This window comes from Bactrocera oleae, chromosome X, assembly GCF_042242935.1.
Source record: "Bactrocera oleae isolate idBacOlea1 chromosome X, idBacOlea1, whole genome shotgun sequence".
Classification (NCBI taxonomy): Eukaryota; Metazoa; Arthropoda; class Insecta; order Diptera; family Tephritidae; genus Bactrocera; species Bactrocera oleae.
The window spans coordinates 15,059,532-15,086,223 of NC_091541.1; the positions used below are offsets into that span (position 1 = coordinate 15,059,532).

Genomic DNA, 26,692 nt, shown 5'->3' on the forward strand with positions numbered 1-26,692 from the left:
GAACGAAAAGCATTATAAGTAGTATATGGAACTTGAGGGTAGTATTAACCCGATTTTATCAATTTTTGCCAATACCACATACTACTAACATGCCACAGACTAATAAAATTCTCCCACTGTTTCATTAAGGTACCTCATATACCATCACCAATCATATGGAGTAAAGTCAGACGAATGTTCGAAAATCCTGATATTACATGTAGTTACATGGGGGCTAGGTAAAATTTACCATTTACCTAAAATTCACCCGATTTGCCCTATGTTAGACACAAAGATACCTTGTTATGAGCAAAACACGCTCTCTCATTTTAATCGTGATAACTCAAATATTGGCCGATATATGCGGTATGAAGTCACGCGGAAGTTCAATAATCTTTATATTAGGTATATGAGGACTATAGGAAGTATTGATCCGATTCTACTCATTTTTAACACAAACACATGAGATTATCGAGAGTTTCATTTATTTATTCGATTATATGAATTCCAATTATATCTCTTACAACTGACCGATATTTTCGGTAAAAAGTCAACTATAGGCACTGGGGTCCACATATTCAGGCTTGAACAGTTTTGGTTCGATTAAGACAATTTTTGGTCACAAGGTGCCATACTGCTTGCTTGATTTGCATACTGGAAAGTGAAAGAATAAGATGCAATTTAAAACTGTGTTATATGGGAAATAGGCGTGGTTGTAGTCCGATTTCGCTCATAGCTGTAGTGTATAATCCAATGGCTTAATCAGGAACATTTTATAACATGTCGTATTTTTAGTGGCATGAACAAGGTGTTCCAACACTCGGTTAAGCTAGCTGCCACGGATCGCTGTTGTTCAATGTCGAGGTTGACGGTAGTTTTAATTTGAAATGATGGAAAGTATTGGTTTAGTATTTTGCGAACCACATGGTGGTACAAACAATTTTCTATACAATTACCTAAATACATATATATATTCTTGCAGATTCAGGGTCAAATAAATCGCAGTTTCAAGATTATGGGGAGGTAGATTGCAGCGATTGCAGCGATTGCATATTTTTGGGTTGTTACAGCGTTTTGCAGTATGATTTACAAGTAATTTCCCGCAGCTTTTGCATCGCATAGGGTTTGGAAAACATAGTCTAACCTTAACGAAATGCCATGTGAGATCTATTTGGTTGAGAATTTGGTACTTATCAGAACTATATTTTTGGAAAATTTGTACACTTCAACAACTCCTTGGTCAGATAAGTTCTTAATGATTTCCTCTTCACTTAGGTCGATTAGGTATAGGGCATATATTGTACCATTAATATAATTGAGTTTTTAATGGTATTTTGAATTCACTTTACAGACACCGCGTAAAAATTTATTTTTTGAATAGGCAAAGACAGCGTCGCGTAGTTCTGTGATTTTCATGATGTATTTGCATACTAATTTTAATGCGGAATGAATTGCAAAGCAATTATACTTATTTATTGGTTTATTTATATCTACGGACGATATTACAACGTATTTAGGATTTTTCACTTCTATTTCTGTAAGATTAGAAAAAGGCTCAAATTGTTTTTTTTTATATATTTTTTCGTTTTAATTGGGTGTCAGACGCCAGCAAGGCAAATCTGTTATCCCCAAGATTGAGTGGCCCGAGGGCCATTGTTTCTTATGTCCCAAATTATAAGTTTGTAATTACTATATATATATATACAAACACAATGTGAAGTAACTATAACACAAATAGAAACCGTGCTTCCGCTCAGGCGGAAAAGAGGACAACGAAAAGGAAAAAAAACACGTCTGCTCGGCACTAGGGATAGTCGGTGACTGATAAAACCTTTTAATCCAAATTTGGTATGAATACTGTAAAAAAACCTAACTTGCATGCATTTTCCTTTGAACTTCTTATAGATTGAATTTACCCTACTTTAACCCGGTTGTATTCCTCCGTCGATTTCGGGATTACTTTCTGATGTTTCGTTTCGCTTACATGCTTACAAATGTGGTTCATATTGCGAAATTCGCTAGCTTGGCTCATAACCGAAAGAAACCCATTTCCGACACAACTTTGGTATAAGCTATTGCAAAGGAAATATAGAACAGAAATGAACTAAAATGAAAATAAATATTTATTTCAACGGTGACCTTTTTATGTGAACAAATGGACGTTTAACTTACTCGAAGCTCAAATTCAATAGCCGAATTTTGTTGGTTATGAAGTTTTAGTTCTACTACCAGGACCCAGCAAGCGAAAGAATTTCCTAAACGTATTTTCCTCTTACAAAACGGGTCTTACCTATCTCGCATTTGCATTTGCACCAAATCGCGCCTGCGAGTATAGCTAAAAAACAAACAACTTGCTGATTATTCACTAGTATTACAATTATTGATGCATCACTTTTCTTCCTCCTCTTTTTTTTCATTTCAATATAAAATAGTGCAATATTTTTCTCCATCTTCACAAAATGATTGCAGTGACTTATTCGAAAACTTAAAAATTTGGTACTATTTTGGCTTAATTAGAGACGAGACAAATTCACTAGAATACCGAAAAGTCACTACAAGTGACCTGAGACTGCTGCCCGAATACCGGCGTCAATTTAGAGCTAAGTTATAGCATTTTATAGAGCTGCAAAGCAATCGTTAGTTTTATTTTTGTCTCACTATCGATAGTTTACTTTGACTATCGATGGTTAATGCCCTAACTAGTTTTACCAACAATTTGTATGAAATTGCAAGATTGCACTTAATAAAGTTACATATTTATAGTCTAGTTATACCAAATGTTAAGTCTAATTTTGGATTACATTCCGGCTATTCACGGCTACGGAAATTCAATACATTGAAGGAATTAGCGCGGAAACTAACACATACACACCGTGCCACTCATAAGACCAATGCGTAAGAAAGGTGGGAACGATCACACGTACACAAGAGTTTCAATTAGAATTGTTAATTGGGCCTTAAGAAACTCATAGAAACTTAGAGAAAATGTTGTGGAAATATTTACATTTAGGTACGAATTTCGAATGTTCTAAATTGGCGGCTGGACAAATCCTCAGTTATTCATGAAGCTAATAATTTTAACAAGTAAGGAAAGGATAAGCTCGGATGTAAACGAACATTTTATATTCTTACAAAGTTAAATGGTATACTAGATTTTTTATATATTTTTATAATTAGAAGTAGGAACTGTTGCCTCAGTTATTTACATTCACAGTGAAATTAATTGGAGCAATTTGTAAACTAAATTTACTCAAATTTTTTTTTGTATACGCTTATAATTGATTTAATATAGAATACATTACAACTGTATTGAGAAGTATGAAGAGAAATCGTCTTCTGATAATGAATACACATTTTTTTTTATTATATCGGTATTATTACAGATGTTTAGCTTGAAAATAATCAATATTAACAACTTTAAAAATTATATTATCATATTAATTTGTATATAATATTTACAACATTTATCATAAATTTTTATAGAGATTCTTATAGATATATTCAATTATATTTTTTTTCTCCTTATACTATTTAATCATTCACGCCGAAACAACGCTTGCAAATAGTGCAATTTTGTTTCGAAAATAATGGTTCTGTGCGGAATACGTATCGCGCACTAAGTTCTTTTTTTTTAGCGATGAAGCGCACTTCTGGTTGAATGGCTACGTCAACAAAAAAACTGCCGCATTTGAAGTAAAGCTAATCCTCAAGTGTATGTAGAAACACCGTTACATCCAGAAAAAGTGACTGTTTGGTGCGCTTTATGGGCTGGTGGAATCATTGGTCCGTACTTCATCAAAAACGATGATGGCCAGAACGTTACAGTCAATTGTGATCGGTATAGAACCATGATTACTAACTTTTTTATTCCTGAATTGAACAACCATGAGGTCCAGGAGCTATGGTTCCAACAAGACGGTGCAACATGTCACACAGCTCATGCCACAAACGATTTATTGAAAGACACGTTTGGTGACCGCCTAATTTCACGTTTTGGACCTGTGAATTGGCCTCTAAGATCTTGTGATTTAACACCGCTAGACTACTTTCTGTGGGGTTATGTAAAGTCATTGGTCTATGCGCATAAGTTTGGAAGACAACATTTGCCGTGTTATTGCCGATATACGGCCAAAAATGTTGGAAAAAGTCATCGAAAATTGGACTAAGTCCGAGCCAGAAATCATGTTTAAAATGTAATGCCACAAGATTATCTTTCGGATAAATTAAATTTTCTTAGTTAGATTATTTACATATTTTTCTTTATATTGTCTTAAAAATTACTGCCATCTAATTCGATTAAAAATTAAGAACTATTGCTCTAAGTCTGAAAACTTTAGTTCGAAATAGAGACACAAATACTGTCATGATAGCTCTGTACTGTCTCAAAAGTAATTGCATTAACATGGGAAGGATCTCTGCATAATCAATTTGTGTAACGGCAGATGTAGTTGAATATTCCACACCAACAGGGAGCTAAAGTTTTTTTCTTGGAGCAGATTTCTTATTGTAGTCCCTGTAGACATTAAACAATAGTTAAAATCTCCAACAATTAGCACATTTTGATTGCATAACTCAGAGGTAAGGGCTTCCTGAAGTTCTACAATTAAATGTTTGACAGAGAAAGCTAAATTTCTGTATAGAACCAGAATATTAATATCGAAACAGACCCGTTTATTTCTTGTTTCCGTGATATCTATCCTCAGCTCGTTAATTGGAGTAAATCCTGGTATATCAAAACTTTCGCAAGGATAACTTCAAGTTTCTACAAAACATAAAATATTTCAAGATAACATCAAATAGTCGCTTTTTATATAATTAATGTGAGCGTGAAGACTCTGAACATTATGGAATAAAATTTGATGTTCTGATGTTCGGGAAATTATAAAATTGAAACTTTTTGTCAGAGCTTTATTTGTGTTCACTCAGTTCCTTAAACACAGGATTCGATTCAGAAAATTTGTTAGGAGGAATATAATTTCCTATGATGAATAGACCTTCTGCAGAAGTAGCTAGACTACAAGCGACATATTATATATTGAAGCTCTGGGCATTCTGGGTCGAGTATGAACAACAACTTTGTTAGATGTGGCACCCTGACTTTTACTGAACAGTTCATTCAATTGAGATTTGTTCATTTCTTTTATATTGAATAGATTTTAGAACTTTTTCAATTGGTGTCCAGAAACTGAGGATGAGGCTTTTTTGATCGTCCTATCAAACCAACAGAAGGTTCCAAAAATTTAGTTCACAGAGTTGTTGAAAAAGAACAATGGAAATCAATTTGCATAAGTTGTCCAGCTGCCCCATTAACCCTTATGTTAATATCCAACTTTACCGACGGCTTTTAGCAACCTGGTACTAAGTATTAAAAATTTTGTTTATTTTATTTAAAAAAAAATTTTATTCAAATATTAATAGTCAGTGACAATTTAAAGAAAAAAAAAATAATAGCAACGTAGAATCGTGAATAACATCTGAAACCTATTTGGGACACCCCAGGTAGTCGGCCGGCTTTTATTGTCCGGAGGCGAGCAGATGCCGTTCGAGAGAGAAAGAAAAACTCAAGGTTATTTTTTGTTTTAGTATGTAACAGATTGTTGGTGGGATCAGACGGGTTTCATTTGGTGTTCTCTTGACAGTGAAAAATAAAGCTATGGAACAATTATCGAGAGCTGACTATCCTCGGTAAGTAAACGTTACATATATTTAACATTTTTAAATATCTTAATTACATTTAATTTTGTGTAATATAGTTATACTTATTTACGACGTATATCACATAATATTTAATTTATTGGGTTAAGTGCAACCGAATAGAATGAGTACTTAAGGAAACTACTTGGAGAACACGACAGTGATTCGAGTAGGGTTTCTGATAGCGATGACAAAGACTGGATTTCAGCAAATAGAGCTAGACATCAAAATCAACAAGGTAATTCAGTGCGTGACGAACCAGAAGATTCTGAAGATACAGAAGAAATCGCTGAAGAGAATTCAGCAGTAGAAGAAGAAGTTGAGAGTAGCGAGAGTGAGGATGATGACAATGAAGTAGAAACAGCTGAGCCTGAAGGTAGTAAAATATTTGTTCTTAGCAATGATTGAAATAATAATTATTTTTCTTAAATAACTAATTAATGTTGTTATTATTATTTTAGGAAGAGCTCAAGAACCATCTGGGAGTTTTATTGCCAAAGATAAAATAGTGTGAAACAAAACTCCACCAACTCAGCATCAGACCGCAGCTCATAATGTTGTACGCCAGCGGAGTGGGCCTCATCGCAGTACGGAAACGTTGTCAATTAGCGAGACTTTCAAACAAATTTTTACCTACGAAATGGTTGATATAATCGTCCGTCACACTAATAAAAAAGCTGAAACAATTTTCCAAGAGTACAATGCTAACCATCCAAACTCTCTAATCTATCTATCTCTCTAACTAATTTCTATACAGATCATACATTTGACATGTGGCACTCCAATTCTTATCCGCTGTATGGCGCGACGATGGGATTGACGACATTCCATAATGTTCTGCGTTTTTTTCGATTAGACGGTGGTAATACTCGAAGTGAACGTAAAAAAGAAGACAAGACAGCTCCAATTCGTGATGTGTGGACAATGTTGAATTCAAATTAAGCTCAGATGTACAAACCAACAGCTAACTTGACGGTCGCACTGGATTTACTCAATATATTCCATCGAAACCAGCTAAGTATGGTATAAAGATCTGGTGGATTTGTGATCCAGAAAACGCATATACTTTGCAAGCGATTATCTACACTGGTAAAACAGATAATACTCGAGAAAAAAATCAGGGTGAAAGAGTAGTGAAAGAATTGGCGGCTCCGTACCGAGGTAGTGGTAGAAACATCTGCATGGATAACTTATTTAGTACTGTACCAGTTGCTAACCATTTGTTGTCGTGGAATATTAATATTATTGGCACGCTTAAAAAGAATAAACCTTACAACCCCAGTGTTATGGGAGCGCATAAGACACGGGAGCAGTATTCGACAGTTTTTGGATTTCACGAAAAGGTTACCATGTGTTCCTACGTTCCTAAAAAAAATAATTATCATTCTGATATCGACAATGCATTCTGATATATCAGTTGGTGATGACGCTAAACGAAAACCAAAAATAATAAATTTGTAAAATAAATATAAAGCTGGAGTTGACACAATGGACCAAATGGTGCGGAGATACACTAGTCAACGACGATCTTCGAGATAGCCAATGGCAATGTTCTTCAACATGCTAGATATTTCTTCACTTGCGGCATATATAATTTATTATGAAAATAATAAAATGATTGTCAAAAAAACGACAGAACGTCGTCAATTTATGCGTAAACTAAGTGAAGAACTAGCATTGCCGATGATTGAACATCGCACGGGGAATCCACAAGTAATGCGCCACTTCTCAACAAAGATTGTTGAAAGTGTATCAGGCCATATACTGACAGAAACAGTCCTGATAAATCCTGGTCCAGAGACTCCAAAAGAAAAAACCGGAAAAAAAGTAATAGGATCTTGTCATGTCTGCACTGCTTTGCCAATAAGAAGACGGCGAAGACCCGTAAGACCTGTGCCAATTGTCCCAACCTGTGTGTGACGAGCGCTCAGTTAATCGTGTAAAATGTGTTCAATGTCATTAAATATAAAAAATTGTAATATTTCTATATTTTTTTAATAAAATTTAGTTGCATACATTAATAGAAATTATATACAATTTTTTTCCTATGCATTCCACTGTGGACCCGGGTACCCGGTTGCTAATAGGGCGATGGCTAGAGTTTAAGCTTATTTAAAAATAAAAATAAAAAAAAACAGTTAAATGAACTCACAAATAGCTTTCTTTTAAGTTAAAAAACAACGATTTGAGAGCTTAAAATGAAATATTGAATTTTTTTAGCTATTAACACAAATACACAGCGGTGGTTACCCCGTTACTAACATAAGGGTTAACTAAGCCATCGCACGTGTTTAGATTCACTGTAATTACATATTTGGCGGAAGTTTTTAGTGTCATTTCATAGGGCAGTCCCTTCGTTTCAGAAGTTTTGAAAACTTTAACTCTTTCCAACATATTCTTATTTTTACTTATACCAATTGATCCGATTCTACTCATTTTTAACACAAAAAAATGCTATTATCGAGAGTTTCATTTATTTATTCGATTATATGAATTTCAATTATATCTCTTACAATTGACCGATATTTTCGGTAAAAAGTCAACTATAGGCACTGGGGTCTACATATTCAGTACTTAGGGGCTTGAACAATTTAGGTTCGATTAAGACAATTTTTGGTCACAAGGTGCTATACTTTAAATACATTATTCACGCAAAATTTTACCCTGATACAATCATTGTTGCTTGATTTGCATACTGGAAAGTGAAAGAATAAGATGCAATTTAAAATAGGCGTGGTTGTAATTCGATTTCCCCCATTTTCGGACTCTAACTATAAATATAAGAAAATGTTTCGTACCGAATTTGAGTGAAATCGGTTAAGCAAATCCCAAGATAAAGGTTTTCACCTAAAATGGGCGGTGCCACGCCCACTGTTTTATTTTAAACGCGGTTCCTATAAAGTCATCTCATACCTTCCCAATGATAAAATTTAATGTCTATGGCGTGTTTAGTGCTGGACTTATCGCACTTTTAGTAGCTTTTAACAGTACCGTTATATGGGGAGTGGGCGGGGTAGGCTGTAGCCAATGTCATCCGTTTTTACACTGTCGATAGAGGTGAATTTTGCTATTATAGCTTTAGCGGTTTAGGAGATATGCACACTAAACCTATTAGGTTAGGGGCAGGACCATGCCTACTTTAAAAAAAAATCATTCAGATGCCCCTTCCTAATGTGATCCTGTATACCAAATAACAGTATTGTATCTTATTGTGGAGCTTATTTGTATTTTGATTAATGGCGTTTTGTGGGCGTGACAGTGGTCCGATCACGCCCATCTGCAATACCAACCGTCCTACAGTAAGAAACATGTGTACCAAGTTGCATTCAGATATCTCAATTTTTATCCAAGTTACAGCTTGCACAGACGGACGGACGGACAGACAGTCACCCGGATTTCAACTTGCCTCTTCATCCTGATCTTTCCTATATATAACCCTATATCTATCTCGAGTAGTTTTAGGTGAACAAAACTATTATACTCTTTAGCAACATGTTGCGAGGCAAATTTATAAAGAAAAACACCATTTTAAATTACAAAGTTCTAAGTTTTGTAGGAAATTTACTACTCTACCAAAAAGTCTTTTTTTCTCTATTTTTGTTTTTTGTGTTTATTTTTAACGTAATCAAAAAATTATTTAAACCAACACAACACAAAATCCATGAAACGAAATAAGTCTTCAAGTAGTTGAAAATGAGATATGAATATTTCTATTCGATCATAAAAAAAATAGATAACGGTAATGCGGAGAACCTTTCCGTTACAACTATGAGCTGATACTTGGAGAGCCTTTGTTAGAGGTATCTAAACAAGAACATTCTTTTTACTGACCCACCCTAATGCTCATACATACTTGTACACCCAAAGCATTAGTCTACCTACAGTGAATATAAAGGGATATGACATTAAATAATTTTAATTTTAGAGAGTCGGAGAGAATTTTTAGCCACGCTAATATGTGATAGAAAACCAGCCCTAAAGACTAAACACATCAACACATTCTTATTTTATGTACCTTCTTAAAACTCGTCAGCTTTCAGGGCAGTTTATATAATAACATGAAAAGTTGTGGACATATGTAACTTTATTAATTTTTTTGTATTTTTATTTTATAAAAAACCAAAGATTATTTCACAAAAATGAAGTGTACAAAGACATGGTCTCTTAATTTAAAACAGCGGATAGTAAGTAGGTTTAAGGAGAAAACTATCGATATTATCTATAGTATTTTTTGAATCTATCGAGTGGTCCGACTATCGATAGTTTTGTAGCTCTAGCATTTTACAGGTTTTTGATTAAGGCGTTTGTGGGCGTGGTCGATCTCACTTTTATTTATATTCAAGTTATCGGTTGCACAGACGGAAAGACAGACAGGCAGACAGTCACTCGGCTTTCAACTCGTCTTATTATCTTGATCATTTACATATATTGTATATAACTCTATATCTTATTCCATTATTTTTAAGCGATACAAACAACCGTTAGGTAAACTGGATTATTATACTCTGTAGAAACATGTTTCAAGAGTACAAAAATAGAAAAGGCAACATAAACCAATAATCACATAGGTAAATCTAACAAAACTCACGCATCCAGTTATGTACGCCAACCTGAATACATTTTGATATTTGATTTGCTGTTATTTTTCGGAAAAAGACAACGAGTTTTTAGTTTAGTTTGGTACTAATAAGGTCAGTTCGTACATTGTCATTTGACTGTCGTATTTTTCATAAGACCTAAATTTTGGAAAAATTAAGAACACTTGAAAGAGTTTAAAATCGTACCGTATTGTTATCACAAACTAGAAGAGAGCCGGTAAATTGAAAAAATTACCAGTGTTAGCAGTTCAGAAAAGGAATAATTTAGGGTCTTTGGGCAATTCTGGTAAAATATATAAGGCAACTTCCCGATCCGATTCAACCCATTTGTGACATACAGGTGTACTATTATCAGCGGAGGACTCTTTCCGAATTTCAATTATTACCTCACAGCTCCCAATAAGAACTGGGGTCTTTACATTTGGTATCTGGGGGCTTGACCAGTTATAGTCCGATTCTGACATTTTTTAGTCATGAGAAGTCAAACCTTAAAGGCACTATATGTGTAAAGTTTTATTTTGATACATTCATTGTAGCTTGATTTGTGTACTGGAAAGTTTAAGATACAGATGAAATTTATAAATGTGTTATATAGGAAGTAGGCGTGGTTTTTGTTCGTCCCTTATTGGTCGATTAGGTCTTGAGATGTACAATTTCACCTTAATGTGGGCGCTGCCACATCCATTGTCGAATTTTTTCATGAGATCCTATAAAGCCCTTTCGTTCTTCTGGCGTATACACTTATAAGTTATCGCGCATTTACTAGTTTTAACATAACCGTCATATGGAGAGTAGGCATGCTTACTATCTGATTTCACCCATCATCACACCGTTTAAGGAGGTGCTGAAACGAATAATCCTTAGCAAATTTGGTTGATATAGCTGTAGAGGTTTGGGACATACAGTCTACCAAAAAAACGTGTTCAGAGAGAAGTTTTGACTTTGAAGAGTTTTTTCTCTTAAATTATTTCATCCTTTAAGCTGCTACCAAGAGTAACAATACTGTAACTTAAAACAATACAGAAACTTGTGTATTTTTATTAAAATTTTAATATAAAATCAATTTTGATGTTAACCATTGCAAAAAGTTAAAATATTTCGTTTGTGAGAAACCAAAAAAAACTTGCATCCTTACGTTTGGTACCATTATTTTTGCCTGGTATTATTTACGTATGGTCTTACTGTAATATTTGGTAAAAGAAGTTTTTGAAGAAAAACTTATAAATAAAGAATCATCTTAAGATTTTCAGGCTCTGATAGTTTAATATTGACAAGAGAATAAAAGTACGAAAATTTTTTTTTCCTTAGCAAATTTGGTTGATATAGCTGTAGAGGTTTGGAACATACAGTCTACCAAAAAAACGTGTTCAGAGAGAAGTTTTGACTTTGAAGAGTCTTTTCTCTTAAATTATTTCATCCTTTAAGCTGCTACCAAGAGTAACAATACTGTAACTTAAAACAATACAGAAACTTGTGTATTTTTATTACAATTTTAATATAAAATCAATTTTGATGTTAACCATTGCAAAAAGATAAAATATTTCGTTTGTGAGAAACCAAAAAAAACTTGCATCCTTACGTTTGGTACCATTATTTTTGCCTGGTATTATTTACGTATGGTCTTACTGTAATATTTGGTAAAAGAAGTTTTTGAAGAAAAACTTATAAATAAAGAATCATCTTAAGATTTTCAGGCTCTGATAGTTTAATATTGACAAGAGAATAAAAGTACTCATGAAATAGGCAAAATTTTCAATAAAACAAATTTTTTTGGACTTGATGGTAGTGATCTTTACAATTTCTAGGCTTAAAGTAAAGTTACTCGGACTATAAAGGAACACCCCAAAATATCCGCTGTCGTTATAGCCAAGGAGTTGGAGGGAGCTGGCAAAATTCGAAATTGATCAACTTCTATTTTTTGCAAAATATTTTCGCCTATTTACATTCTATATACAAATTAAAAAAGTCGATATTTTAATATTCACAAGTGGATATAACTTCTCTCTTCTTCTTCTTCCCAGCTGTGGTTCAGTTTTGTCGTACGTCTATTGACCTCCGGAAAATACCGACTTTGTGAAAACTCCATGAAACACTCGAATTATTTATTTGTATCATTATTATTGTATCTGTTTAAAAGTAGAGTTATCAACTCTAAACTCCATGTTTCACCCAATTGTAAAGGGTTTTTCAATAAGAGTGATATGGTTTCTTCCAAAAAAAAAAACACACTTATTGTTAAGGAAATTCAAATTGTTTTATTTAATATGAAGTACAATCGATACAACTAAGTTCAGAATATGGTTTTGATATCTAACTCCATTCAAATGACGTCCACGAATTATTTTGCAAGAAGGAATTTGATGATCCCAATTTTCTTACCAATGACTTCAAATAACCCCACAAGAAATAGTCTAATGGTGTTAAATCACAACTTCTTGGAGGCCATTTAATGTCACAATTTTTTTAACTAATCGAATCTCCAAACTTTTCTTGCAATAATTCGGTTGTTGCAAGTGGTGTGTGGCACGCAGCCCCGTCTTGCTGGAACCAGATGTTGTCAAGACCAACTTCTTCCACTTGCGGCCATAAAAAATTGTGTTCATTTACACACCAATATCAAGCACAGGTGGACGATTATTACGACCATAAAATGGCATAAGATCACTAAAACTTGCAGATGCAAAACGATTATTTTGATAATAAAATTATATAATTTATAAACATTGCTCTTCCGTATATCTTTCCATGATGAAATTGTAAACATTACTAAATAAAATGAAACAAAATTACAGATCATGACATATTGAAAATGGCCGAAACGACACTTAGGAAGCATATCATCCCTATTGGATCATCCCCGAAAGATATCAAAAACCGCGCTACGCCAGGAAATCTAAATTATAATAATAAGTAGGTCCTTACTTTCTCCATTCGCCGTTTTTATTTTTCGCCATGTGTAATGGGCTGGCCCATGGGCTGCGAGATGGAAGACAAATGCCTGCATCTAGCATGAACTGTATCTCGGCTTTTGCTGATTTTAGTTTCTCAGGTGATAAGCGTTTCGGTTTGGAGATAACTGGTGGCCCTTTGGTGACGATGTGATGTGTGACCAGGTGTTGTGGTTTATTGGTCGTGAAATTTTCGACTGTGATGTCTTTGAATTCTCTCAGCAAATCCTGGAATGGTTGATTTTTGTTAATGCATGATAAATTCAATAATACTTCATTATTAGCTGACACTGAACAATGTTTGCTAACGCTTGTGATGTCGTCGATGAGTTTTCGTTGTCGTAGGTTGACCGATAAGTTCAAATGCGATAAAAAATCCGCTCCGATGATGGCTTGTGATACATCGGCAACTATGAAATTCCAGCAAAATTGGCGGCGTAGACGCAAATTAACGTGCATGACTTTTTCACCGTAAGTTTTTATGGTGGACCTGATTGCTGTGTAGAGGTAGTTACTTTTGTCAGGATGTCTACGTTGTTGTTGCGTCGGTGGAATAACGCTGACTTCGGCTCGTTGTTGAGCCTGTTGTTTTGCGTGCCGGAGCGTGACGAAGCACGGTTCTTGCTTCGACTTCTAGATCGACGATTTATGTTTGCTTTTATCGATGTGATTTCTTTTGTGATCTCAGCCAGTTGTTGCTCAATGTTGAATTGCGCGTGTGTGGCTGTGTTTTTTTATTTTTTATTTTTTTTTTTTTGGTATCCGAAGGGGGAATCTTCTGAAAGATACTGCCACTAGTGACAGCATGCACGATTCATACCGTACGCTAAGTGCACCTCTTTCGGGACCACGCCCGGTCCATATTATTTAATATGCCGAACTCGCGCAGCGGTACGCCTACGTGCTAAACCCTTAACTCCGTCAGCTTCGTATGTACCTTGCCTAACTACCGCAAAGTATTTCTTCGCAAGGTTAGCTTAGCCTATGGGCTCTTTCATCTCAGTGTACTTATACTCTATTTATTGCTCAAATTTCTCTCTTTCGCAGCCCTTCTGCTCTTCTCAGCTCTATTAGAACTTTTGCGGCCAGGTCTTTTACAGCGAGCCACACCTGCTGAGACCGCAGCATATGTGGTACTAAGTTATCCGGTGAAACGGGTTCTGCTATCTGTTGTTCTAGCAAGGTCCTTTGCACATTATATCGCGGGCAATAGAAAAAAATGTGTAGATCATTTTCATTACTATTACCACAAAAGGAACACGTCACTCCATTAACATGGCCATACGTGTGTGGCTGTGTGTTGGGCTTCAACCGCGTGTATATGTGGTGTGTCGCTAACCTCACTTATTTTATCTGCGAGCAGAGCTACTTTGTCTAGGCGATCGTTGCTGATGGAAATTATTAGTCGCATGTTGGAAGGTAACCGATTCATCCAAATAGACTTGAGTATGTTATTGCTTATTTCGCTGCCTACTAAACTACGCATCTCGCGCAAGAGTTGTGATGGGCGCATGTCACTAAGCTCTTGTTCTTGTAGTGTAGGGTACATGTCGCTGTTCGGTGGATTGAAAATAATGTCACATATTTGTGCTAGCACGTTGCTTTCTATTGCGGCCACGACAGTGTGATACTTGCAGCAATAAATTGTGACTCCACTTGTGCGGTCCAAAGTTCTGGCTTTGCGTGCCAGAATGGTAGAGTTTTGATGGACACTTTAGCAACTTATACGCTGCGAGGCTGCAAATTTTTTGCCAACTGATTTAGCGCGTTCTCTTCGGCCATTTTTGCTTGCGTCGGCGTCACCAATATGTGGGATGTCCACAACGATGTTCAATTAGTTACTTTCCAATAAATGATATAATGTGATTACCTACAAAAATAGTGAAGACGTGCTTACAGCTGGACGATGCGTGAGGAAAAGGGAAGATGAAGGTACGTCAGCATGACAGATAGTGTAGTTTGAATGTTGCCACCTGCTTTATAAATAACTCTACAGAGTTGCATTTGTGATTTCCACTCAAGTTATCGAGCTGTGGTCACGCGTTGTTGATGGCTGTCTAACCAGAGAACTTAGAAGAACGAGTAGGTGCAGGTTCGACAGCGAACATTTGTAAAATTTTATCAAGGAGTTCACCCCATACGCAGGAGAAACAAATAACATTTCTCGCTTTTATAACAGCGGTGAATCTGTACACATACGCTCTCTTTACATAACCAACCGGCGAATATTGAAGAGAATATAATATGTATGCCAAACTGGGAATATTGATATGCTATTTGAAATATATTTCCTTTTATTGAAATATTATTTTATTTATTAATTTTTAAACTATTTTATGTTAATTTATTTTTACTTTATTATGAGAAATATATCAAAATACTTTTAAATTATTACTAATAAAGTCTTTTGATGTATTTCTTAAAATAGATCATGTACTTGACACAATTATGGAGTCATAAAAGCACAGAATTGTGTTTTGCCGTCGGCGTTTGCATATTATGTGTACATGTAAAGAAATATGAAAGAAAATCATTTGTAAATTTGTCTACAAACAACATATGTATGTAGATATAAACACTCATTACTTGATGTGAATTCTCCGTTGACACGGTCAACCAATGATCGAAGCTCACGTTTTTTGCTTTTATGTCAAAGAGTCAATCTGTCGAAGTACTTGCGCGGCGACAAAGCGTCACAACATTGTGATGTTGGTAGAAAATCCGAGATGTGCCGAAAAATAAACGAACGCTCGCCGATTGTCACCGATTCCCTTGCCGTTTTAACAGCTTTGCCCACAAATCATTGTAAATTGTTGAAATTGTAAAATATTTTAAATCGGCAAAAGCTTTGTTGCCACTTTTGTCACTTTTTCCTGTGTTTTGTGGGCTTGCAGGGTTGTCACTTTTCCCTTCTAGAGGGAACATAAAAAAGTTGTTCAATTTATGATTTCTAGCTTTTGCCACCGTCGCGAAAAGACGCTTGTAGGCAAACGCATGCTCGGGGAGATGTGTAAGGCGTTTGCTTTTATGAATAAAAGGACTTAGCTTATTGCACGTGTGCTAGCGTTCATGAATGAAAATCTTGTTGTTGTGTGATTTACTACAAATTTAGGATTTTTCAATTTGGCTCCCATATTGATTTCTTACGCTGCTCATGCTATTTAAGAGAAGTGTTGTTTTTGTATAACAATGTTTGTATTTTTCTACGCATATATATGTATATACTTATGTAGATGTGCGTATGCATTACTTATTTTGCAATGCCATACGCATATTTGTACATACATACTTACATATAGAGCAGTGCGCGCGCATGTATTTATTGATTATATTATTATATGATATAATATAACATATTGATGAACATATGTGCATACATAAATTATTAATTCTGTAACAATTGAAATTAGAAAATTATGAAAATAGTAAAATATCATTTCTTGCATAATCTTTCACATATTATCAATGTAGCATTTGTGCAAAAAATTCATATTTTATCAATTTTTCATTATAACAATCGTTTATATGGCAAAAAATAATCATGCATATGTGCAGTTGCATTTGTATTTTTTGTTCAAAGTATTTAATTTTTCTCTTTATATTGGTAGATATGTATTTTGTTAGAGAACGTTGTTATAAATTCTCATTTCTGTTAAATAACAACAAATACTATAGAAAATGTTGAACTACTTGATCTCAATTTTTCAGCTCTGTTAGCCGTCCAATCGAGCATCATACAAAATTCAATTTGCCCCTTCTCGCTCTTCTAAGTTCTCTGGTTCTACCGCAGCTCACCAATTTGCTTCCAAGCTATGAAGTAAATAAAAAACAGTGGGAAAAATGCTCATATGCAATGATGTACTATACACAGGGCCAACATTACAACCTGATCTCATGCTGCTAATACTAAATTGGCGCATGTTTAAATATGTTTTTAATGGAGATGTAGAGAAAATGTATAGGCAAATTTTGGTACATAAAGATAACCAAGATTTCCAACGTATAGTCTTCCGAAAATCAAGTAATAGTCCAATCAGCGACTACAAACTTAAAACAGTTACCTCTGGCATCAATTGTGCACCCTATTTAGCCATTAGGACATTACATGAAGTGGCAAAAACATGTCAAACAAATTTGCCTTTAGCAACTTCTGTGCTATAAAACAAACATACGTTGACGATATTCTATCAGGTAGCCACAATCTCTCATTAGCGTGCGAATCACTATCTCAAGTGATCAAAGCAATAAATTAGTACTACAAAAACACTTGGGATTCAATAGAATGCGATAACAGATCTATTCGCATATACAATTGAGTCAATATCTGCAATATCCGCCATAACCAAACGTCAAATACTTTTTTCGGTGGCAAAACTTTTCGACCCCGCAGGATGGCTTTCGCCAATAATGATTCGAGCAAAAATCCTCATTCAAGAACTGTGGCAAGATGGCACTGAATGGGATGAGCAAGTAAAACCAATACGTTTAACAATTTACATACCATCTCGGAAATTCGAATTCCTCGATGGTAAATTTCGCACCTGACTATAATGTAGAATTACATGGCTTCTGTGATGCCTCTGAAAAGGCGTATTGTGCAACAGTTTACGTACGCACTGAATATGATAACAAAATATCTTTACGTCTTTTAGTAGCCAAAGCCAAAGTTGCTCCCCTAAAGACACTAAGCCTGCCACGGCTCGAGCTGAATGGTGCACTTCTGTTAGCAAAACTAGTTTCAATCCAAACCCATCTGAAACTAACCAATCACAAAATGTACCTTTGGCCAGACTCAGGAATAGTTTTAGCATGGTTAGAAAAACCACCATATACCTGGAAGGCTTATATATCTAACCGTATATCTCAAATATTAGACTTAGTTGGCCCAGCATATTGGCAACATGTTGCAAGTGCAGATAATCCTGCGGTTCGTGGGAAAAGAGGCTGCAAACCACTTCATCTCACCAGCACTACACTCTGGTGGAACGGTCCTACGTGGTTAACAGAATCACAAGAAGTTTGGCCAAAGTCTCCCTCTCGCAATATAATAGCTCCTGAAATTCGGAGAATTGAAAATTTTCATATCACTTCTGATGAAGATGATATATTACATCGATTTCATCATTTCCAAAAGCACTAAGAGTAGTCGCTTACATGCTTAAATTTATCCAAAGACTTAAACAAAAGGTTAAAGGAATAACAAATAATCCTTCTGTACAGCTAACGCATTCCGACCTGCAACATTCCAAGCTCAGCCTTATCACATATACACAAACTCGCTATTTCATTCAGGAGAAATCAAAGTTAGTCGATCTAAATTCTTTTCTTCTTCTTCTTCTCGTTTTAAATTCTTTTTTGGACACTAAAGCATTAATCCGGGAACATGGAAGGCTAGTGAATTCCAGCCTTAGTTATAACGAGCGACATCCCATTATTATTCCCGAGAAATCTCGTTTTACTCATTTATTTCTAATACAAGTATATCTTTACCAACTTACATTACCTGGTGAGCATCGCTTGATGCAACAAACGGTCCGACTAGAATTAAAGATCGATTTTTATGTGTAAACAATGCACATTGTACAAGCTAAAATACGCACGCAGATCATGGCAGCTTTACCACCTGAACGCCGCAATTTTGCTCTTCCCTTTACCAGCTCTTCCCTTTTAGTGGGGTCGGTTTTGCTGGACCTTTCCAGATAAAGGCCTGTAAGGTCTTCCTCATTCAGAAAAGGGTATGTTGCTGTCTTTGAATGCTTCACGACAAAGGCAGTACACCTCGAGCTATGTTCGGATCTGTCTACTGTGGCTTTTCTCGCAGCATTTGCACGCTTTGTCGGACAACACGGACTCAAAGAGCCACAGAGAAAGAGTTTGTTAAATTTACTAAAGAAGTCTCCCCAGAAATTGTTAAAAAATATGCACCACAAGGAATCGATTGGCAGTTTATACCCCCTTGTTCTCCCCACATGGGCGGACCCTGGGAATCAGATGTAAAAAGCTTTAAGTCACATTTAAAGAAAACGGCTGGTAATCATAAATTCAATTATGAGGATGCCGTCCTACATTCAAGACCCATCTTACCACTCTCTCAAGATCCCTCCGATTTCACAGCTCTTACACCTGGACATTTCCTCAGAGGAGCTTCACTTCTCGCCATACCTGAGGGAGAAGGAGACTCACTCAATTTAATAGACCGATGGGAAAAAATTAAGATACTTCATCATGAATTCAGCCATAAATGGAAGGAAGATTACCTTAAAGATCTCCATAAGAGACATCGGTGGAAAACGATTCAGAAGGAACCAAATGCGAGCAAATGCGTAATCATACATGATGAATGCCTTCCTCCAACCGAATGGCGCCTAGGCCGCATTGAAAAGGTCCATCGGGGACGAGATGGTCACATAAGAATAATAGATGTACGAACACAAACTGGAATACTAACTCGATCATTAGTAAAATTGTGTTTTCTTCCGAACACCGAAGAACCAATTACACAAACCTCGCCAAGACAAGCGCATAGAATAAATATAAATAAAAATAACATACAATTAATTCGTTTAACTCGAAATGCTACCGTTTTATAATCCGTACATGCACACCTAACTCTAACAAATGAGATTAAAAATTAACCACAACATATATACATATATATCTATTTTTCAAACCAACCAATAAATATCATAATTCAAAATTATGAGCCAAACAATATTTTAATATATACTCCTATTCCAATAAAAATGGACGTAGAAGATATCCACAGCACTCCAAAGACTGAGAGGTTCGTAATTGCTGCGCCTATAGCATCACCTCCACCCATCGAAGCACCAAGGATGCAAAGCGCCACGAGTCCGCTCAGCCAATCATCTGCAGCAACAAGCAACGAGGAGCAGTTTGAGGAGCATCTGCCTCCACGGTGCAGTCTATGCCATCAACCACACGTCCTGAAGAGGTGCACCATTTTCAAAAACATGAAACCCGCTCAACGTCAACAGATCGCCAGAGCCCACGGCCATTGTATGACTTGCTTGGCAGATAGTCACTCCACCTTTGACTGTATAACCGACGAATCGTGTCAATATTGCCAACGACCGCATCACACATTGTTCCATCGATTCCCTCGACGAGCAAATCCGTCCACAATGCAGACCAGTCACCGGCACAGATAACAATGGAAATTGGAATCCCGTCCAGCGCCAAAGAGTACATCGCGCGAAGCCATCCAGAGGGGCACCCTCGCGGCGGATTGAACGCCGTACTAAGCACTCTGCAACAGTTCCAGAGACCTCTAGGCAATTAATTCGACTAGAGGGGCCGGGATGTTCATGCGACTTCTGATCCCGCGACATTTTGCGACTAAGCACACAACCCACCGTACAACATCATACAACACAACATAACACACCATATCACTAACCAACCACACTATACACCCACACTTCAACCACCGTCTTTTCCACCACCCGAATGATCAAAAGGGACCAGTCAGACCGGGACGGGCTCTCTTTTCGATTTCATCCGTGAACTGTAAGATTCGCTATTAAAACGATCTGGCAGAGTGGTTTTCGTCGCTTAAAAAAAAGAGAAAGTGAACTTGTTATACTTTTATTATAAATTATTTACAAACAAAAATAAAAGAAAGTGAACTTGTTATATTATAAAGTAATTTCAAAAAATATATTGAAGTGAAATTAATCAAAGAGTTTTTAACTAAAAGTAGTGCAATAGTGCAAGTGAGTATAACACCGCACCCAAGGTGAAAAAATAAGTGAAATCACCAATTCAGGAAAGTGAAATAATCGATTTCACCCTTTTTCGCACTGGAACATAAGAATGTCAAGGAAATATTACAAATAAAATTTGGTCGAGTAGGTCCTGAGATATGGGTTTTCACCTAAATGTGGGCTGTGCCATACCCATCGCCTTATTTTGACCAAGGATCCTATGAAGCCCTCTCGTACAACCTCGGGTGTAAAATTAAATGTCTCTGGCGTATAAATTTATTGAAGGTTTTATTAGTAGTTTTTGAATGAGCCCTTATATCGGGGTTATCATCCGGTTTCATCCATTTTTTAGTGTCAGTAAGGAACCTTAAAGAACTGCAATGTCAACCTCCCTAGGGCGCCAAGTAACATGTGTACCAAGTTTCATCAAGATATCTCAAGTTATCGCACAGTCACTCGGATTTCAAATTGGTTGGTCTTTTATATACTGTAACTTGTTACATACCTCGATTAGTTTTTGGTGATACAAGCAACCGTTAAGTGAACAAAACTATTATACTCTGTAGTAACATGTTGCAAGGGTATTAAAATGTCGACAAAACTTTTGATAGAGGAAGTTAAACATGCATTTTGGAGCACTTCCGTCTTTATAATATTAAAAACATTAAAAAACGCATAAATACCTATGGGAACTACATAGACCAAGTGAGGTTTTCGTATTTTAGATAGGCTTATACCGCAAACATCAATAGATATTTCAATCAAAATAGATTTGAAAATAGGAATTTGGTCTTTGGTTTAATTTGGTGCGTTTAAAAAATACAAATTTTTAAGAAAAAGACAAAGATTTATTTAAAGGAGTGTTAAGCACCCCCAAGAGGTGCTTGTTTATTTAAGCCTCTCTGCTCATGGCTTTGGGGTTTTGAAGTGACTCATATGGTTAAAATATTTAACGTCAAGATTTCATTCAGCAATTCCCGTATACCTGGAGGTAGACAAAGTTGTCAGGCTATATTAGACAACGCGGGAGATTGGAGCAAGTATTGAAAAAATGTCAGCTGTAACACAACAATTTTCTATAATAACAACATTTTTTCCAATAAATGCTACCGACACTTTGAAAAACGAAAACGTTATTTTTTGAACGCACTGTTTCTTTTGTAATATACGCTGAATAACTACTAATGTAACTGCTGATTTCGGTTCTTCCAGTTGACCCAAAATCGTATTTTTGGAAAGCATTGGCGTTATTACTATTTGCAGCTTTGAGAAGATCGGAAGTTCTTCTTACCAAGTATTCAATTCCTTGACAGATTTTATGTAGAACATTTGTTAGCAAAGTGACTGACTGATTGTATTGTGGTTCCCACTTGATGTATAGCGCTACCTAACTTAAAAATGTGAATGGTAGACATGCATTACCCCATTTGAGTTTTAATCTCTGTAGTGGTACTCATAAGTCATATGTTTGCGGTATAAGCATATCTGAAATACGAAAACCTCTCGTATCATGGCTGATTTTTAGGAGGAGTGATCCAGTGGTAAAGATATATCACCAAATTATACAATATATATTATGTATATTTTCACCTATGCAGCATGAAGTCAACTTGGGAAAATAATATTTTTTGTTTGTTAATGGGAACTAGCAGAATGTATGTATATAGCAAACTTCACTATTTTAGGCAAAACATTCTGAACAAAAAAATTCCATTTAGAATATTTTATATACTTATGTACGATCAAACGTTTGCTGTAGAAATATGTATACTCCTAAAGCCCACAAAGCTAATTAAACGGTGCAACCTTCGGAAAACCTAAACCTATTAATCCAATAAGTAAGTCCGCCAAATGTAACTTTGGAGAAGGGTTTAATCAAACCATTTTATCTGAAAAGTCATAGTGAACTTATAGGTAAGTAAGCTCAATTCAATTCCTATTTCTGAAAGAAAACTTACCTGATTAGTATTTACCGTTGACATTGTTTGACAGTTCATAGTTGAAGATTTCGATGTTGCATTCGTTTTTTTTGTTGTAGAGACTCTCGTTGTATTGATCACAGGAGTTGAAACGAAGTTTGCTATGCGAACTTTATTCATTGTATCCTTAAGTTAATCCCAAATACATATGTAATGTATGCTTTAGTTTGCGTCATCTGAAAATAGGTCAAAAATATATACATAAAATCGTACAAATTGTATATTTCTTTCCTAAAAACTTATATTAGAAATATGATTAACTACGAAATTATTTTGGACGCCATTAAAAAACTAACGTCAAACAATTCTATGTCAACAGTTATGTATTTATTACTTATGTCAAGGTTTTGTCACAAGGTGCTAGTTGTATAATTTATTTTCATATTGTGGGAAAGAATTATACAATTGTCAATTTTTGAGCCATGATATGATAGAGCTATAGTTAGTTTTGTATATGCAACCTGCAACTATTGTACCTATCAGTACTTTTGAGAATTTTAAAATTTCTATAGTGACAACATAAACGTGAAACGTAAAAATGTTGATGCCTTGATCGAACTTGCTACACCCATTATTTTGCCTCTTTGCTTTCTAGTTATAAGTCAAATCTAATATATTCAACGACTAAAATATTGCGTCAATTAGACATATTTTTAACAAATTACGATTTCTGATTTCTTAGTCAGAGGTTCTACAAAAAATATATCTAAATGATCAGCATGATGAGCTAAGTCGATTTAACATGTGCGTCTGTCTTTATACGCGAACTATCTGTTCATTTGTCGGAGCCGCCGATATCGTACTACTATAGCTTTTAGCTGCCATACAAACTGTTCCTTAACATGAAACGGTATCTCAGAAATTTATCGAGATTTTCGGAACTAAGGTTTAGTATCGAGGAATTGAAAAGTTATAGTCCGATTTCGTAAATTTTTGAACGTAAGATTCTTTAAACACATTTCGCGTGCAATTTATTAACTGTAAAGTGAAAGAATCACATAGACTTTAAAATTAAGATACATGACAATTAAACGTGGTCGTAGCTCGATTTCGCCCATTTCCACAATGTAACATTAGAAAGTCAAAATAACGTTATTCACAAAATTTGGTTGAAATTGGTAACGTAATTCCTGAGATAAAGGATTTCCCCTAAAGGTAGGCGGTACCATGCTTATTGTCTAATTTTTTTAACTGCTCCTATACAGCCCTTTAATACCATCTTGATTGTGAAATTTAATGTTTTTGGCGCATTTATTCAGTGAGTTCTCGAACTTTTAGTGGTTTCGCACAGAAGGGGGAGTGGGCGTGGTTATGATTTTACCAACTTTCACATTGCACAGTGGTCGATTTCATGGGCCAAAAGTAAAAAATAAAATTCCGAAATTTGCCTTTGTAAGTATCAAAGCTATTTCTTGAATGAATAATAAAACAAACAGTAAATTCATTCTTGGTCTACCCAGTCGTACGCTTTAAATTTGGCCTTCTTAAGAAAATTTAATTTTAATATTAAATCGCGTTTAATTCAGTTAAATTATAATGAATATTGACTATATAACTAAGTCATTTTTATTTAATAATATGTTTACCCATTGTTTTAAAGTCTTGCTTTCAAATGAATCTTTTTTTTAATATGAGTTAATATTTTCTTAGTCTATATTATTAAATTTAGCTGCCACCTTTGCCCCTCTCTGGGTTATTCTAGTGTTTCTACCAAGCAGTTTGGTGATGTCTTACTTAGATGTGCATGTGTACGTTCTTCATTAAGTGTATATTTTGTTTTTTTGTTTACATTATTTGCATTTTGTTCGGCATTATTATCATTTTCATAACGCTACCAAAACGAAGTTCGAAGAGAGCGCTATGAATTTGGATTGTCTCCATTATATGATTACATGCGATTTTTTAAATATTTTCTTCGAGTTTATTATAGGCTTGACTTCAGACAATGGCAAATAAGCGGCTTAAAACAAATAACGATTTCTGAGAAGAAAGACAAATATTCAAGGCGAGTCTCGTAAAATAATTCGGTTTAGTTGTTGACAAATCAAAAACAGGTGGTAGTGGATCTCCAAATGATGGGACCACTGCAAGCAAATTTTTCAATGTTGCCCAATTATTAGCTGAAATAGCTGGCATAGAAAAACAGCTAATTGAAAACTGTGCAGTATTACTGCAAGCCTTATCATCCGGGAATACAATTATTGTGGACAAATTTAGAAAATTTTGTCTAAATATTGCAAGAGAACAACATCCAAGTATTCCTGGTATTATTTTCCTCCTTGAGTGCATACAATTTTGATTCACGCAACAGATGTCATTCAATATGTATTAGTTTCAATTGGGGAGCTCTCTGAAGAAACTGCTCAGTCAAGGAATAAGGACGTTAAGATGTATCGGCGAAAAAACTCACGGGTGGCTACAAATCAAAACTTAACCGCTTACGCTCTGATCCTCTGATAACTGGCCAAGAAAAGCACCTTTCAAAAAAAGTCAATTCTACAATATTAAAATAAGTTCTTGAGTTACTTGAATAATTTACGAATTTTTTTTCATTTACTATTGTAATTTAATTTGAATTCATTATCATTACAGTTATTTCTATTTAATTTTGCTGCTTTAATTAATAAACAAACTATGTAGATGTAATCAAAAGCAAATCAAACAATTTTTTTGTTTTTTACAAAATATTTTTCATTTGGGGGAGATGGTAATATTATTATTTGTATTTATTATAATTATATAAAACTAAGAAAAAAAATTTTGGGCCGATGTGCATTGTATGAAGAGATGCTAAAAAGGCTTCTTCTCAACAAGTTTTGTTAATTTAGCTTCAAAGGTTTGGATGTATTGTATATGTACTTTAGACCATTTAGGGGGCGGAGCCACGCCCACTTTTAGCTCACAAGTGTCCCTAGCTACTGCGATTTCCTGTACCAAATTACAGTTATGCATCTTAATTTTTGCTTAGTTATTAGTTAAATGACGTATAGTGGGTGTGGCAATGGTCCGATTCCGCCCATCTGTAATACCAATCTCCCTTGGGTGCCAAGTAACATGCGTACCAAGTTTCATCAAGATATCTCAAGTTATCGCTAGCACGGACAGACGGACGCACGTACAGACAGTCACTGGGATTACAACTTGTCTCATCATTTATATACAATATATATATTATATAACTTTAAGTGAACAAAACTATTAAACTCTGTAGTAACATGATGTGAGAGTATAAAATTTCATTCCTTGTATGGAACCCTTTTTTATTTGACGAGATATCTTTAAGAAATTCGGCACGGATTATTGTCCAAGGTAACGCTGCAATCTCCGAGAAAATAAATTCCGAAAAGAGCGGAAGCTGTCAACTCACCACTACACATGTGTTCGAAATTTATGTTTAGAACGCTTTGATAAATTGCCCTGCAAATTGAAGTAGGGAGCAAGAGTTAAATTCGCGCACAACAAGAAGCTTTATACGCTCAATTTGCAAAAATCCGACGGTAAATATTTTCAGGTTTTGATAACTATTTATAATACAATTCAATATTCGTTATTCGACAAATAAATATAGGTAATGGTTATATATGTAGGGCAAAATCATAAATAATATATAAACGATATAAATTCAACCGGGGGATAGAGTAATTCATAGGCGACTTTCACCATTTGTTGACATTAAACTACAGTATATCGTTAAAACATTTGCATAATACATTAATTAATTAATTTTGATAGAATATCTTAAATCATTACAATAGGTATATGAAGGC

At 35.2% G+C, this 26,692-nt stretch overlaps 1 protein-coding gene across 1 annotated transcript in view; it reads right to left on the minus strand.

The window, feature by feature from the left end:
* fuss (SKI family transcriptional corepressor fussel) overlaps nucleotides 1-26,692 on the minus strand; it is a 171,468-nt gene that overhangs the window by 71,323 nt on the left and 73,453 nt on the right. The window contains exon 2 of the mRNA XM_070112367.1: nucleotides 22,905-23,101. Coding sequence (XP_069968468.1) covers nucleotides 22,905-23,045 — 141 coding nt within the window. The 5' untranslated portion in view covers nucleotides 23,046-23,101. The remainder of the gene's footprint in view (nucleotides 1-22,904; nucleotides 23,102-26,692) is intronic.